This window comes from Lissotriton vulgaris, chromosome 2_1 (genome assembly GCF_964263255.1).
Source record: "Lissotriton vulgaris chromosome 2_1, aLisVul1.2, whole genome shotgun sequence".
Taxonomy (NCBI): Eukaryota; Metazoa; Chordata; class Amphibia; order Caudata; family Salamandridae; genus Lissotriton; species Lissotriton vulgaris.
Window position 1 is genome coordinate 1,918,650,746 of NC_141687.1, and position 14,321 is coordinate 1,918,665,066.

The 14,321-nt window shown below is 46.9% G+C and overlaps 1 protein-coding gene across 11 annotated transcripts in view; it reads left to right on the forward strand.

The window, feature by feature from the left end:
- Window positions 1–14,321, forward strand: part of AKAP13 (A-kinase anchoring protein 13) — a 1,375,395-nt gene that overhangs the window by 1,107,893 nt on the left and 253,181 nt on the right. For 10 of the 11 annotated variants that reach the window (XM_086958098.1, XM_086958104.1, XM_086958103.1 and 7 more), the window contains 3 exons: window positions 5,291–5,354; window positions 6,199–6,334; window positions 6,714–6,832. In XM_086958098.1, coding sequence (XP_086814224.1) covers window positions 5,291–5,354; window positions 6,199–6,334; window positions 6,714–6,832 — 319 coding nt within the window. The remainder of the gene's footprint in view (window positions 1–5,290; window positions 5,355–6,198; window positions 6,335–6,713; window positions 6,833–14,321) is intronic. The other variant, XM_086958099.1, reaches the window with a different exon arrangement.

Here is a 14,321-nt window from a genome sequence, read left to right on the forward strand (position 1 = left end):
CCTACTAAATCCTTCATCCAGACACTTCTACATCCACTCATTCTTCAATATGTAAAACATATTTAAACTTTACAGAAACACACAGTCACTGGATGATGTCATCAGTGATGTCAAATGAGATGTCATCAGTGATGTCATTTGAGATGTCATCGGTGATGTCATCAGTGATGTCACTGACCATGTCATGAATGATGTAATATGTGACATCGCAAAAAACACAGTTGATGGACAGAATGTAGAACAATGTCATACATTCACCCCAGTACAAGTATCTGGGCCTAAACCCATCGTTTTTTTGCACACCACCCTGGGTTAGACACTGGCTATATGCAAATCAGCTCTGACCCTGTGCCTCGTGGGAACAGTCCAATCCGAACTACCAAGCCATGTCTTTCCCAGACCGGAATCAAGCATCCGAGGACCGGTTTCTGGCTATCAGCCTTCATCAGCCTGGATAGCTTGACTCCAGTGGTGTGGAGAGCCTGGGACTCACGTCTGAGTATACCCAGCCCACTCGGGGTGAAAATTGCAAAAACCACAGTTGATGGACAGATGTAAAACAATGTCTTACATTCACCCCAGTACAAAGATCTGGTCCTAAATCCATTGTATGTTTGCACTCCACACCACCCTAGGTCAGACAATGGCTATATGCAAATCAGCCTTGACCCTGTGCCTCATGGGAACAGTCCAGCCCGAACTACCAAGCCATTTCTTTCCTAGACCGGAATCAAGCATCCAAGGACCGGTTTCTGGCTATCAGCCTTCTTCAGCCTGGATAGCTTGACTCCAGTGATGTGGAGAGCCTGGGACTCACGTCTGAGCATACCCAGCCCACTCGGGGTGAAAATTGCAAAAACCACAGTTGATGGACAGATGTAAAACAATGTCTTACATTCACCCCAGTACAAAGATCTGGTCCTAAATCCATCGGTTTTTTGCACTCCACAAAACCCTAGGTCAGACAATGGCTATATGCAAATCAGCCTTGACCCTGTGCCTCATGGGAACAGTCCAGCCCGAACTACCAAGCCATGTCTTTCCTAGACCGGAATCAAGCATCCAAGGACCGGTTTCTGGCTATCAGCCTTCTTCAGCCTGGATAGCTTGACTCCAGTGATGTGGAGAGCCTGGGACTCACGTCTGGGCATACCCAGCCCTCTCTGGGTGAAATATGCAAAAACCACAGTTGATGGACAGAATGTAGAATGGACTTCAAGACCCATTGCCCCTGGAGCTTGGAGCACCAGTGCGTTTCTGCTTGCTAAGATTGTTATGCTCTGTGAGGAAGAGAAGCATTGGAAGGAGCGAGGTCCAGTGGTTGGAGCCTGTCGATTGGATTCCTGTGGTGAGGTGTGTGAAGGAGGCTGTTGCACCAATTGGGTCATTGCCCGTGTGCAGAGAAAAGTTGATGACCCCCATGTGCCAGAGGATGGCTGAAGTGAGTCGTGACTGCTGCTGTAGCAATCGTGTCATTGTCCATGTGCAGGTTGTGAATTGGCCATCCCGTATATTAGGAGGCGTTGCTGTAAGAGTGCAGCAGAGCCAATCAAGTTGTAGCCCATGTGCAGAGTTAAGTCGCAGACTCGGTATGCCAGGTGGAGCTGTTTTGAACATTGCTGTTGTGCTGATCGGTCCGTAGACAATGTACAAAAGAAGAGAGGCGATCATGATCCCATAAGCCGGTGGAAGGGGGAGGGTGGTGGGATTGTCATCGGGGCTAGGGAGAGAGTGTAGTCTCGTTAAGCCCATCGGAGGAGGAAGGAGGCCTCTGTGGTGCCAAAGCCGCGACTGGTGACCCGCATCAGTAGAATTGCACCCTAACTGTGAGGAGGATTCTAAGGAACTTACCAGCATCAAATGAGAATTGAGAACCCCCTGGGGCTTCAGGGCCATGTGTGAGGAACTCAAGAACACCCAACAGCAGCCCTCCTGGGTCACGTGAGAAAGGCTTAACCCACTGCATTTTCATTCAATCAATCAATCACGGAAGGGTCTCAAGGCGCTTGGGGGAAGGGATTCGCTACTGCTCGAACAGCCAGGTCTTGAGTTGTCTCCTGAAGGCGAGGTGGTCCTGGGTCAGCCGGAGGTGGATGGGGAGGGAGTTCCATGTCTTGGCCGCCAGGTAATAGAAGGATCTGCCTCCGGCGGTGACTCTTCGTGGTACGGTTGCGAGGGCGAGGCTGGTAGACCGTAGCTGGCGGGTGGGCATGTAGAAGGTCAGGCGGCCGTTAAGGTACTTGGGGCCCAGGTCGTGGAGGGACTTGTGTGCATGGGTGAGGAGCCTGAACGTGATCCTCTTGTCGACCGGGAGCCAGAGCAGGTCCCTCAGGTAGCCGGAGATGTGGCTGCGTCGGGGGATGTCCAGAATGCGTCGGGCGGAGGCGTTCTGGATGCGTTGGAGTCTTTTCTGTAGCTTGGCTGTGGTTCCGGCGTAGAGGGTGTTTCCGTAGTCCAACCGGCTGGTGACGAGCGCCTGGGTGACTGTCTTCCTGGTTTCGGTCAGGATCCATCGGAAGATCATGCGAAGGGTGTGAAAGCATGAGGATACGGCGTTGACTTGTCTGGTCATCGAGAGGGAGGAGTCCAGGATGAAGCCCAGGTTGCGTGCGTGGTCTGTTGGCTTGGGGGCGGTGCCCAGGGCTGGGGGCCACCAGGAGTTGTCCCAGGCGGAGGGTGATGGTCCCAGGATGAGGACTTATGTCTTGTCTGAGTTCAGTTTCAGGTGGCTGTTCTTCATCAACTCGGTGACGTCTTTCATCCCTTCGTGTAGGCTGGTTGTGGCGGTGTCGGGGTCTCTGGTGAGGGAGAGGATCAGCTGGGTGTCGTCGGCGTAGGAGATGATGTTGAGGTTGTGTTGGCGTGCGAAGGCAGCTAGAGGTCTCATGTAGACGTGGAAGAGGGTGGGGCTGAGTGATGATCCTTGCGGGACGCCACAGATGACGTCGGTGGCCTCGGATCGAAACCGGGGGACTCTGTGTTCTTCCGGCGAAGAATGATATGATCCATTTCAGTGCCTTCTCTTGGATGCCGGTGTTGTCAAGGCGTTGGACTAGGGTGCGGTGGCAGACAGTGTCGAATGCTGCGGAGAGGTCCAGGAGGATGAGTGCCGCTGTTTCCCCGTTGTCGAGCAGGGCTCGGATGTTGTCGGTGGCTGCGATGAGGGCGGTCTCGGTGCTGTGGTTGGCTCTGAAACCGGACTGCGAGGGGTCCGTTCGTTTCGAGGAAGGCGACAAGCTGTTTGTTGACGATCTTCTTGATGACTTTGGCAGGAAAAGGGAGGAGCGAGATGGGTCGGATGTTTTTGAGGTCGGTGGGGTCCGCTGTTGGTTTCTTCAGTAGGGCGCTGAGCTCGGCATGCTTCCAGCTCTCCGGGAAGGTGGCGGTGTTGAAGGAGGTGTTGATGATGTCCCGGAGTTGGGGTGCGATGGTGGAGTCGGCCTTGTTGAAGACGTGGTGGGGGCAGGGATCGGTTGGAGAGCCGGAGTGGATGGTGTTCATCATGCGGGCTGTGTCTTCGGTGGTCACCGTGGTCCAGGTGCGGAGGGTGGCGGTGGGGTTCGTTGGTTCGGTGGTTGGGTGCGTGGATGGTGCGCCGAAACTGTTGTGTATGGCGGCAATCTTGCGGTGGAAGAACGAGGCGAGGTAGTCGCAGAGATCTTGTGAAGGGGTGATGTCGTTGTTGCCGGTGCTGGGGTTGGAGAACTCCTTGACGATGCTGAAGAGTTCCTTGCTGTCGTGGGCGTTGTTGTCCAGTCGCTCCTTCAGTGATTTCTTCTTGGTGGTGTGGATGAGCTGGTGGTGCTTGCGAGTGGCGTTTTTGAGGGCGGTCATGTTGTCAGTGGTCCGGTCGAGGAGCCAGGCTTTCTCGAGGGTGCGGCAGGTCTTGGAGTCCTTGAGTTCCAGGGGAACCAGGTGGCTTCTTGCTCCTGGGTCTGCTGGAGGGGTTCTTCAATGGTGCGAGGTCATCTGCGCAGGCGGTCAGCCACTGCGTGAAGTTGCGGGCTGCTTCGTTGGCGTCTGATGTCAACCTGGGTTCTGGCTGAGGGAGGTGGTGAGCTGGTCGGCGGTGATCTTGCTCCAGGTCCTGTGAGGAACCTGTTGCGGATGGTGGTGGGTTGTGGTTTTCCTGAATCTGAAGTGGACGCACAGTTGAGCCAAGCTCCTGCTAGCTTTGTGACCCTCTGCACAGCCTTCCCGGTATGGTTAGTCCTTCTGTTGTGCGTGATACCAGAGTTGTGTTCTTTACTTGTTTTCGTTGCAAAACCTTTGCCCTCTGAGTTCTTTGGATAGGGGTAATTGGTGCAGGACGAAGAACTATTTTAAGTACCACTATGACATGGTTGTAATGTTGAGCTCCGAGGCACAGCGTAAACTATTACCTCTGATGTTACTGCCATCTATCTTTCAGTTTTTCTCTTGAACAATTAATCTGCAACTATGAGAAATACTAAGACCTGGTAATACTACCTAATTATCGTGTGGAGAAAATTTGATAACTTCATTGAGCACTGATTGTCAGAGGCTGTAGAAAGATCAAAAGGAATGGAATTGTATGGTCCTTATTGTCCCAGCCTCAGAGATATCACGGGTTACTGTGCATAATGGCTATTCAGGCATGTGTAGCAGGTAAAAACAAATTGGGAAGCATTTACTTTTCACACATAGATGTGAACTGTTGGAGCTATTTAGTAGTCAGCTATGCTTCAGTTTTAACAAAAAGTCCTTTGCGATTATCCCAATATGCAGGAATACTACAGGTAAAATTAATTATTAATTACAACATGTTTATTTTTTTGAGGGGGGCAAGATGGCTAGGATTCTCTTTTACCACTCACCTTCAACCTCCAATCCTTTTGTTTTTTAAACCTTCAATACTTTTGTATCACTTGTCCATCAACACATTTCTTATTCTACCCATCTTCTGGCTTCTTGTTGCTTGTCGAGTTGGAGTACCTTCAGATTGTTTCTGCAGGCTTGACCTTTTTATTTTAACAGTTGAGTCTTCAGAAATTCAGTTGTGAATCCGTTTTAAAAGGAGCATCCTCTTAAAGCATTTTTCACAGACAATTTATAATGACTGATCTTACATCCTGGTCTTCACATTACATACATATTAACTCCATTAATGTCTGCTCATATTGGCCACTTCATGAGAGAGAGCTTTAAGCAAAGTCCAGCATATTGGATGTGTAGGGGTATAACACAGTTACTTGAGTTTCTTTTTAACGTGCAAACCTTGACTGTGCTCAATGCATTACTTATTATTTCATTACTTCGTTTCTTTTAGCAGCAGAAACTACCTCAAGCACATGATACTTCTTCATTACCCACAGTTGTCATGAGAAACAAGAGTGAGTATTCCTCTTGCATTACTGACTTTTGTTAAAATGCTCATGTGACTGAAAATATAAGTATATGTTTGTTTAATGTTAACCAGTAATTTGCAAATTGGGCTTAATTTCAACAATATAGTTTGTTAAAACCATCTCCCATGTAGTCTTCCTAGTTATCTATTCATTGATTTGTGATGTTCACTTCCTTCCCATATTTTTCTATTTTTCCTTTTCACCAACACTTCCAACCTATTGCACTAGTTGTCACGTCTTTCTAATTCACTCACTATTAAAATGTTCTCACCTTATTTTTGTCTCTTTCTCATCACTGTTTTCTTCTTCCCAACTAATACACCTAAACGTTTGTCTACTTTCAACCTAACCAGTGTTTCCTCTCCCTCATTCCGCTCTTGAAACTCAATTGCATCGCCACAGGCTGCCATAGAAATAGTTTTTAACCCATAGGGCATAATCTAGACTCCAGCCACTAATCCATAGGAGGTGATGCCATCAAATTCTGCATGACGGTGGCATCATTTTGCACTATGCCACTGCTACATCCAATACATTCCTAGCATTTTGCGGCCTTTTCTTGCTCTGTCCCCTATAGCAAGCATTAACCATAGACTCTTGACCCGAATTTGAGCTAATGTTTTCACAGACTGTGGTGTGGAGGCTTTTCTACATGTGGGTAAGGGCATTAAGTGGTGATCTTAAACTTCTATTATTTGGAAAATGCATGTTTTATTTGAAACATATAACTTGTGTTAAAGAGTGTTTGGCACTGGGTATATGTTGTGAAGGAAACTAATTTGTACTTTTTTATGATTCATTTCACTATCTAACTTTATAAATTTTGAAGACTCTCAAACGAAAGAACGTCCTCGATCTGCTATAGTGGTGCCTGATGAAAACACCTTTACTTTGACGTTTAGCAATAAGCGACCTCTGACAAGCTTATCCCTTTCAAAGAGTGTCTCCATTCAAAACATTGCAGGGTAAGCGTTAATCTTGTTATATAAATGGAACCAATGTTGCATGCAAATAATCTCACTTTTCTTGCAAAAGTCATGAAGATTGGGATTTGTTCATTACTGTATAATTAGCATGTGGCGGTCTCTCCCCTCCAGTTCAATCTTTCCTTCTGACATGCGGTATGCCACTAATACATTTTCCTGGTGTTTGCACTGTATTTCTAATGACAATCATGTGGACATATTTAAAAATCTAAGACCCTAAATTTGAATTCAAAGACCTACCTGACCCACAAAAAAAATAAAATCCATTATCCTGCTAAATATGAGATGTGTACGTGTTTAAGTGAAAATGTTTGCTTGATATGATCTATACTGAAGGTGTTCGTGTCATTCCTTTCAGTGCTGGAAATGATGAAAACCATCTGAATACCATTAAATATTTATCACGTTCCACGGACTCATTGAACAAAATGAACAATACCAAGGTTACTGAATCAATGGAGTCACTAAATGATGAAGGTAAGAAAACTGTATCATTTACGCATTTTGAAGTGGGGAGAAATAAAGATTCAATAACCAACAAAACCAAACAGCTGTCCTGAACATTCGCTTGATCATTGATAAACGATGACGACGAGTTCATGACTTAATTCTTGTGAGTGTTTAGTCATTAGTCTGAAGTATTAGTTTAGGTAATGTCCACTGAGTTTAAGATTACTGTAGAGTGCTTGCCATGGTGATTAATTTGTTTTATATTCTTCATCTTCACCAACAGGCAGTGACTCACAAAGTTGAGAACCTGCCAAATCAGCTTTACTGTCACTTGAAGGTGAGAGTTTCCAGAGGTTCTCTTCCAGAGAATCCTCATCTATAGATCTAAGCATTAGAATATTCCCGCCTACACGTGGGGACCCCGGAGCATATATCAAATGTATAATACATACATATGCATAACATAAAAACATATACGTAGTACTTTAAACAAATATATATATAGAGAGATATAGATAGATAGATAGATAGATAGATAGATAGATAGATAGATAGATATGAATTAATATTTGTACAAGAATATAGGCACTCTATGTTAAGGGCTAAAATGGCCCTATGTACATTGAAATGTCCTTTATTATACCTCTAACCAGACCTAAGCATTTCTGTAGATCATTAGGAGAGAGCATAAGGTTAAAACACACAGCCTTTATTGATGAGAAAACTGGAAGGAAATACAAAAGGCATGATTGTCAATAGGCTGCATTAAAAGCATAACAAGTGAATTCTGGCACTGTGCCTTTAAGACCTCCAGGACCTCCTTTATCACATCATGCCCCGAAGGTGATAGTTAGGTCAGTTCCTTTTTTCCAGCTCCTTTGGTGAGGATCCTGAAGCATTGAGCATTCTCAGTTTTTGACTTTTTTGACAAAAATTGTTTCCAAAGATAATTTATTTTTGCTTCATTCGATGTCTTTTTACAGGGATGGACTTTTTTTCCTATCATAACATACCTACACTTTTTGTCAAGTGCCCTGCCTGTGGCAAAAAGAAAGCTCAGACTGACCCCACTTAGTCCACATTTTATTCCTGAATCATACTCATCTACCTGATTCTTGCCACCATTGCCAGAAACTCTCCAAAAGAACCTTAGGAGAGAGAGAAGATACATCTTCATGGGCTTCAGGAGAGGAAAAAGGAGGACCCCCTCCTTTCTCCAAGGCTACCTTTCCTCTCCAGACTTCATCACGAGGCAGATCTCCGCTCAGACGTAAAAAAAAAAGATGTACTTCCAGAGCTAGGAAAATACTGTTTGTTCTCCGTCAGCGTCAGGATCTACGTCGGAAGTACCTGCAATGCAGAAACTGCCACATCAGACGTCGAGAGATTCAACACTAAGTAAGTCTCCATCAACCTCGATACACAAGTCGTCGAAGACCATGGCATCAATGGAAGTGCACCGCTTGACCTCAACACAAGAGAAGTTTCCGTTGATAACCAGTGTCCACTGGTCGACGTTGAGGCATCTGTCAGTCACCCCTTTGACGGCCTCCCATCATTCGACTTCAAACCATACCACGGCGAAGACTCTATTGGTGGGTTCCCTTTGCTGTTCGATGTCAATCATGCTTACCCCGTCAGTTGCAGCCAGGCGCACTCAACATTGAGGCAGAGGTCTCCATTGCTGCCAACCAGGCGCCGCTTGACACCAAAGCACACTTCTTCGTCAGTGGCATCCAGATGCCAATTGATGTCGAAACGACCTCCTTCTAGGCACTCTGTCGACGTCAGTGATACGCCTGTCGGCATAGAGACCGCACTCCTCACCTAAGCAATGTGCCCAGTCCACTAAGCCACCATCGACGACAGCACCTCTTTGCTCGACGTGAAGGCAGCATTCTTTTGCTGGCAGGTTTACACAACATGAAAGGGGGGTTAACTACATCTTCAGGAGCTTATTCCCGCTGCCCTGCATGGGGACGAACGACTCCCAAACAATCAGAAGCTTAGCAGATGCCTGTTCATCTTTCTCCAATCTGCTTGGAGTGTCCGCCACTGGGCAGTGCCACAGAGTCTGGATTGGCAATACTCCCAGAGCTCTTCACCTTTGAGAACTCGTAGAACACAGTCTCCAAAGCTCCCCGAAGACTCCTCTAACCAACTTAGCGGAGGCCAGCGATACAAGGTCCCCAGCAAGATCCAGGGTACCTAGAGAGACAACTCCTCGCCATAGAGCATGGTAACAAACAAGATCTCCACATAGGGCTTAGTCTTACAGGTCTGAAGCCAGAGGCACTATTAGATTTGGGGGTCTCTGGTTGGCACAGGTAGCTACTTGTGACAAATAGGGACCCTCTCCTTTAGTCAGGACAAGGGGATTACACTCCTAAAATAACCCCTGCTCACCCTCTAGGTTGCGTGGCGCGAGCAGTCAAGGCTTATTTCAGAGGCGCTGTAAGTTAAGCAGTTGTGACCAAATACAGTAGCCAAGTGACAACACTACAAATGGACACCACACAGGTTTTATATAAAAATAAGTAGACTTTATACAAAGTTACCACAAGACCATAAACGACAAAAATACACACTATGATTACTTTAATATGGTAGATTTAAGCTTAGTTCAGTTCAGTTCTTCGATGCAACACTCTGCATCAATGTAACTTAAGTTGCGTTGCACTTCCACGACAAGCAATGTCGGAGCGATGTGAAATGCGGCAAAGTTCAAATACAAAGAAAAAATATGTGAAGATCTTCAAGATGCGGTACGCTTCTCGGGGATGCGAGAAGCTCTCGGTTCGATGCGTGGACTGCAGCGGCGACACCCTTATGATGCGACGGCAACAGCTCCAGCGGTGATGCTCTTCTCCACGATGCGTGAAGCTTCCGCTCGATGCGACAACTACAGCGGCGACATCCAAGATGTGATGGCAGCAGCTCCGACGGCGGCACGCTTCTCGGGGATGCGATGTGCTCTTGGTCGATGCGGTGCAATGCAACAGGTCCAGCGGCGACACCCTCCTTTCTCCAGAGTTGCTACGGCAGACCAGCTCCTTGCGACACGCAGTTCCTCAGAAGGCCCAAAACAGCAGAAGGCACTTCCAAATGAACCCTGGGGAGCTGGGGGGTGAAGTCTGTTGTCCATGAGACTTCAGCAGGAGGCACGCTCTTTTCCAAGCCCTTGGAGATTCTTCACAAGTTGAAAGCAAAGCACAGAAAGTTCCTTTCCCCTTCCTTTGGGAGTAAGGCAACCGCTGCGGTCAATCCCCCAAGCAGCACTTCAGCTTGGGAATAGTCTCTCCTCAGTTTCTTCAGGTTCCTCTCCTCAGTAAAGGTTTCCTCTTGTAGTCCAAAAGTGATCTAATTTCATGGGATCAGGGTCCCAATATTTGTACCCCGAAATCCTTTGTTCTCTGAGGGGAGAGGGGCCTTTGCCCAGTCCAAACCAGTTCTGAAGCACTCTGGTTACCAGACTTCTCCTTTCCTTTCACATTGCAGGCCAGAAGCATCAGACGCCACACAGGAGGTGGAGCCAGCATTGTGGAAGGCAAGTACAGTCCTGGAGCACTGTGTTGACAGGACTCCTTCTCTTCTTTCAGTGTGCCGGGCAGAGACATCAGCTGGTCCCCAGGGGGTAGAGCCAACATTGTGGAAGGCAGGCACAGCCCTATTCGGAGTTCAGGTGCACTCCTCCCTCCCAACTAGATGCAGATCTCTCTATTCACCACTGGGTGATTCAGCCTGTCTCCTGTAATTCCCCAGCCCTGTCACTCGCAGAAACCAGACATAGGAGTACACAAACTAGCAGAGGCAGGTGTGAATGGTTAGACAAGCAACTACCTACTTTCTGAAAGTGGTATTTGCAAACACACAATATTAAAATAAACTTTACTAAAAGATGTATTTTATTATTCTGAGTTCAGGCATACTAAACTCGAATTTCTATCTTGTTCTCTGAGCCTGTTAGGATTATAAAATGTAACAATTCTAACAGCCCATTCTGGCCTTTAGAGAACAGGTAGCCTTGCAATAGTGAAAAACGAAATTGGCTGTAATTCACTAATAGGACATGCCACACACATCAGGGCTTGTCTTACCTTATACTTACAATGCACCCTGCCCTTCGGCCTACCATAGGGGTGACTGATATGAAGAAAAGGGAAGGTTTAGGGACTGGCAAGTGGGTGCACTTGCCCAGTCAGCATGACAGTACCAGACTGCACGCAGGCTCTGCAATGGCAGAGCTTAGACACATTTACAAGGTTGCTTCTGTGGGTGGCACAACCAGTGCTGCAGACCCACCACCAGCATTTGGATTAAACGCCCTGGCAACCTCAGTGCACTAGACTAGGGTCTGACAAGTAAACCAAAGTAGCCAAACATGGAATCACTAATCCATACATCAATGTACAATAGGGAGCACTTGCACTGTGGCACTGGACAGCAGTGGCACAGTGCCCAAAGCATCTAACACCAAGAAACACATGAGGCAACAGCAAAAATGGACACGGTAACGCATTTCAAATCTTCCTTTCACCAGTAATTCCTTGTTTGGCTCCCACATGGATGATGAGATGTCAAAAATGAAAACAGAATTGGATACACCTGCAAGGAGATCTCGAAGGTCTCGCTCACGCCAACGAGCACCTAGATCCCCTAAATGGTCTACATCCATCAGATCATCAAAGAGTACTACTCACCGACTCTTACGGGCACTCCACTAGTGAGAGTATCCCCAACATTCAATGAAGTGTTGGTGAGAGGTACAGCCAATCTGACACAGATATTCCAGCGCCCACAACAACCTCATCAGTCACTTTCGAGACCTTCCTTCATAGGTCCTCCCCAAGACCATTGCTACCCCTGGTTCCTTGTCTGCTCCAGCTTGTCATAGATATTTTCCTTAGCCCGGCCTCCTTTCAAGTGGCTCCTGTAAGAATTTTAAAGAAGTACAAGGCTCCAGATCAGGAACCTTTATTTCTAAGAACCGACCTACCACCCACCAGACTCTGTTATTATAGCTGCCGCCAAAAAAGCTGACTCCATTGTGGCTTCGTCATCCATCCCGCCGGACAAGGACAGAAAGCAAATAAATTCCTTGGGTAAAAAAATCTGTGCCACCACTGCCTTTTATATGAAGGTATCTAGCGCACAAACGTAACTAGGGCGCTACAATTGAGCTCTATGGGACTCTTTGACCAGAAAAGCTCCCTAGGGAAGATAGACAGGACATTGAAGAGGTCCTGCAAGGAGGAGGTCTGGTTGTTATGCACATAATTAGTGTGTTGGCAAATGGTTCTTACCTTGCTGCGCACGGTATTCCCATGTTTATGTGCCAGATGTTCATCATGGCTTTGTCTTACAGGTCTGACCAGAGGCACGGTAACGCATCCTAAATCTTCCCTTTTACCAGTAATTCCTTGTTTGGCTCCCACGCGGATTATGAGATATCAAAAATGAAAACCGAATTGGATACACTCAAGGCCGTCAGCCTAGAAAAATGGGAGGACTTTCCCTGATGGTACAGGCCTTATGACAGACTTCCTTACCATCAGAGGGTTCAAACCCCTCACTGGGTCCAACAACAACTAGCCAGATCTTACTACCCCGCAGGTCAATGCGTGGACGAAGAGCTAATAGACAACAACCAGCTTCCTTCAAGACACCAGGAAAGCAATGAGGTGCTGCTTTCCCATTCACTGTTACCCACTCAGGTGGGGGAGAAGTATCAGCGAACATCGAAAAGAGGGGCGCAACATCACCAGCATCATCTGGGTGCTAAATACTGTAGAGAATGGGTACGCACTGCATTTCAAATCCCGAACTCGGTAAGTTCCACTATTAAAAACCTCTTGCCATTAGCAAAGGCTTCTACAAAACGAAGGCTTAAATCTACTTCGAAAATAGGCCATAGAGGTGGTTCCCTTCTATCAGAGAGGAGGGGGGAGTGTATTCTCTGTATTTCCTAGTAAGGAAAAAAGGCCCAACAGAGAATTCAGAACCATTCTGGACATACGCTTCCTAAACAAAGACATCAGAAAGGAGAAATTCTGAATTTTTTCTCACCTACTGCTATACCCCCAACTGTATCAAGGAGTATATCTGGTGGATATGTGTTCCATCGTCCTTCAGGGTGCCTAATTCCACATCCCATTCGCCAGGAAGCATCAGATGTTTCCAAGTATCAGAGTGGCATCCAAACATCTCCAGTACAAGGTGGTGCTGTTCAGCCTGAAATCAGCTCTGTGCACATTCTCCAAGTGCATGGCTGTCATAGCAGCTTTCTTATGAAATAAAAGCATATTAGTCTACCTATACCAAAGTGACTGTCTACGAAAAGCTCCTCTCCAGATCAAGGAAGGAAACATTATGATGTTTCTAACGAGACCCTCCAGTCCTTAAGTCTCCAAGTCAATACCGAGAAATCCATCTAGATTCCTACTCAAAGACTTCAATACCTAGGTGCGACCCTGGACACAAAAATCGCAAAACGGTATCCTTCTGAGGAGAAATGATGGCCTATTGCACAGAAATGTTACAACCTCTTACACACTCCTCAGCCAGACAGATGGCTTTGCTACTGGGGTCAATGTCCTGATGCATATTCCTAGTCCACAATGCCAGACTGCACATGAGGCTGCTCCAACAGAATCTGGAGGATCAATGGAACCAATGCACAGACCATTGTGACAACAGTCTCACTTGGTCACAAGCGGTAAAGAGTTCACCACCATGGTGGTCTCAATGGAAAAATCTACTCATTGGTGTCCTGTTTGACCAGGACACTCCGACGCAATTCCTCACAACCAATGTGTCTCTCCATGGCTGTGGAGCTCACATGGGTCCCCTGCAAACACATGGCCTGTGGTCCAACAAGGAGCAGTTATACCAAATATACCCCTCACCCCAAAAATCAGATTACCCATCTTAGGTACAATCCTCAGACTCTTCGGGACCTAAACCCAGTCAGTGAGGCTCCCTGTCTCCATGCCATGTGTCCAACTAACAACGCCCCTAGTTGCCTCCACTGCCACTTAAAATTTAAACCTTCTACTGTACTAGAACGTGATCACCGGCCACCCATTAAAATGTATCTTCTAAACTGCCGCTCCTTGATAAAACATGCAGTAGAAATATCACTCCTCCTTGAAAACCTCAATCCTGATGCTATCTTCCTCTCGGAAACTTGGCTTTGGGAGGAGGCAGACCCCGCTATTAGCCACATCTTACAGCCAGGCTATGTACTCCAGAGAGTTGACCGGAAATCGGGAAGAGGTGGGGGGATAGGGATAATTTTTGAGGACTGTTTCCAATGTCGATCCTCCCCAGCTGAAGTTCCGACTGAAAGAATGAGTTTTGCATTAGAATTCTCACCCACCCTGACCTTTTCAGGCCTACTACTCTATCGACCCCCTGGACAGATAGGCAAGTTTACCGACTCTCTCCCCTCCTATGTTGCCGAACTAGCTCTATCCCCGGCAAATTTCATGGTGTTGGGAGATATTAACATCCACCT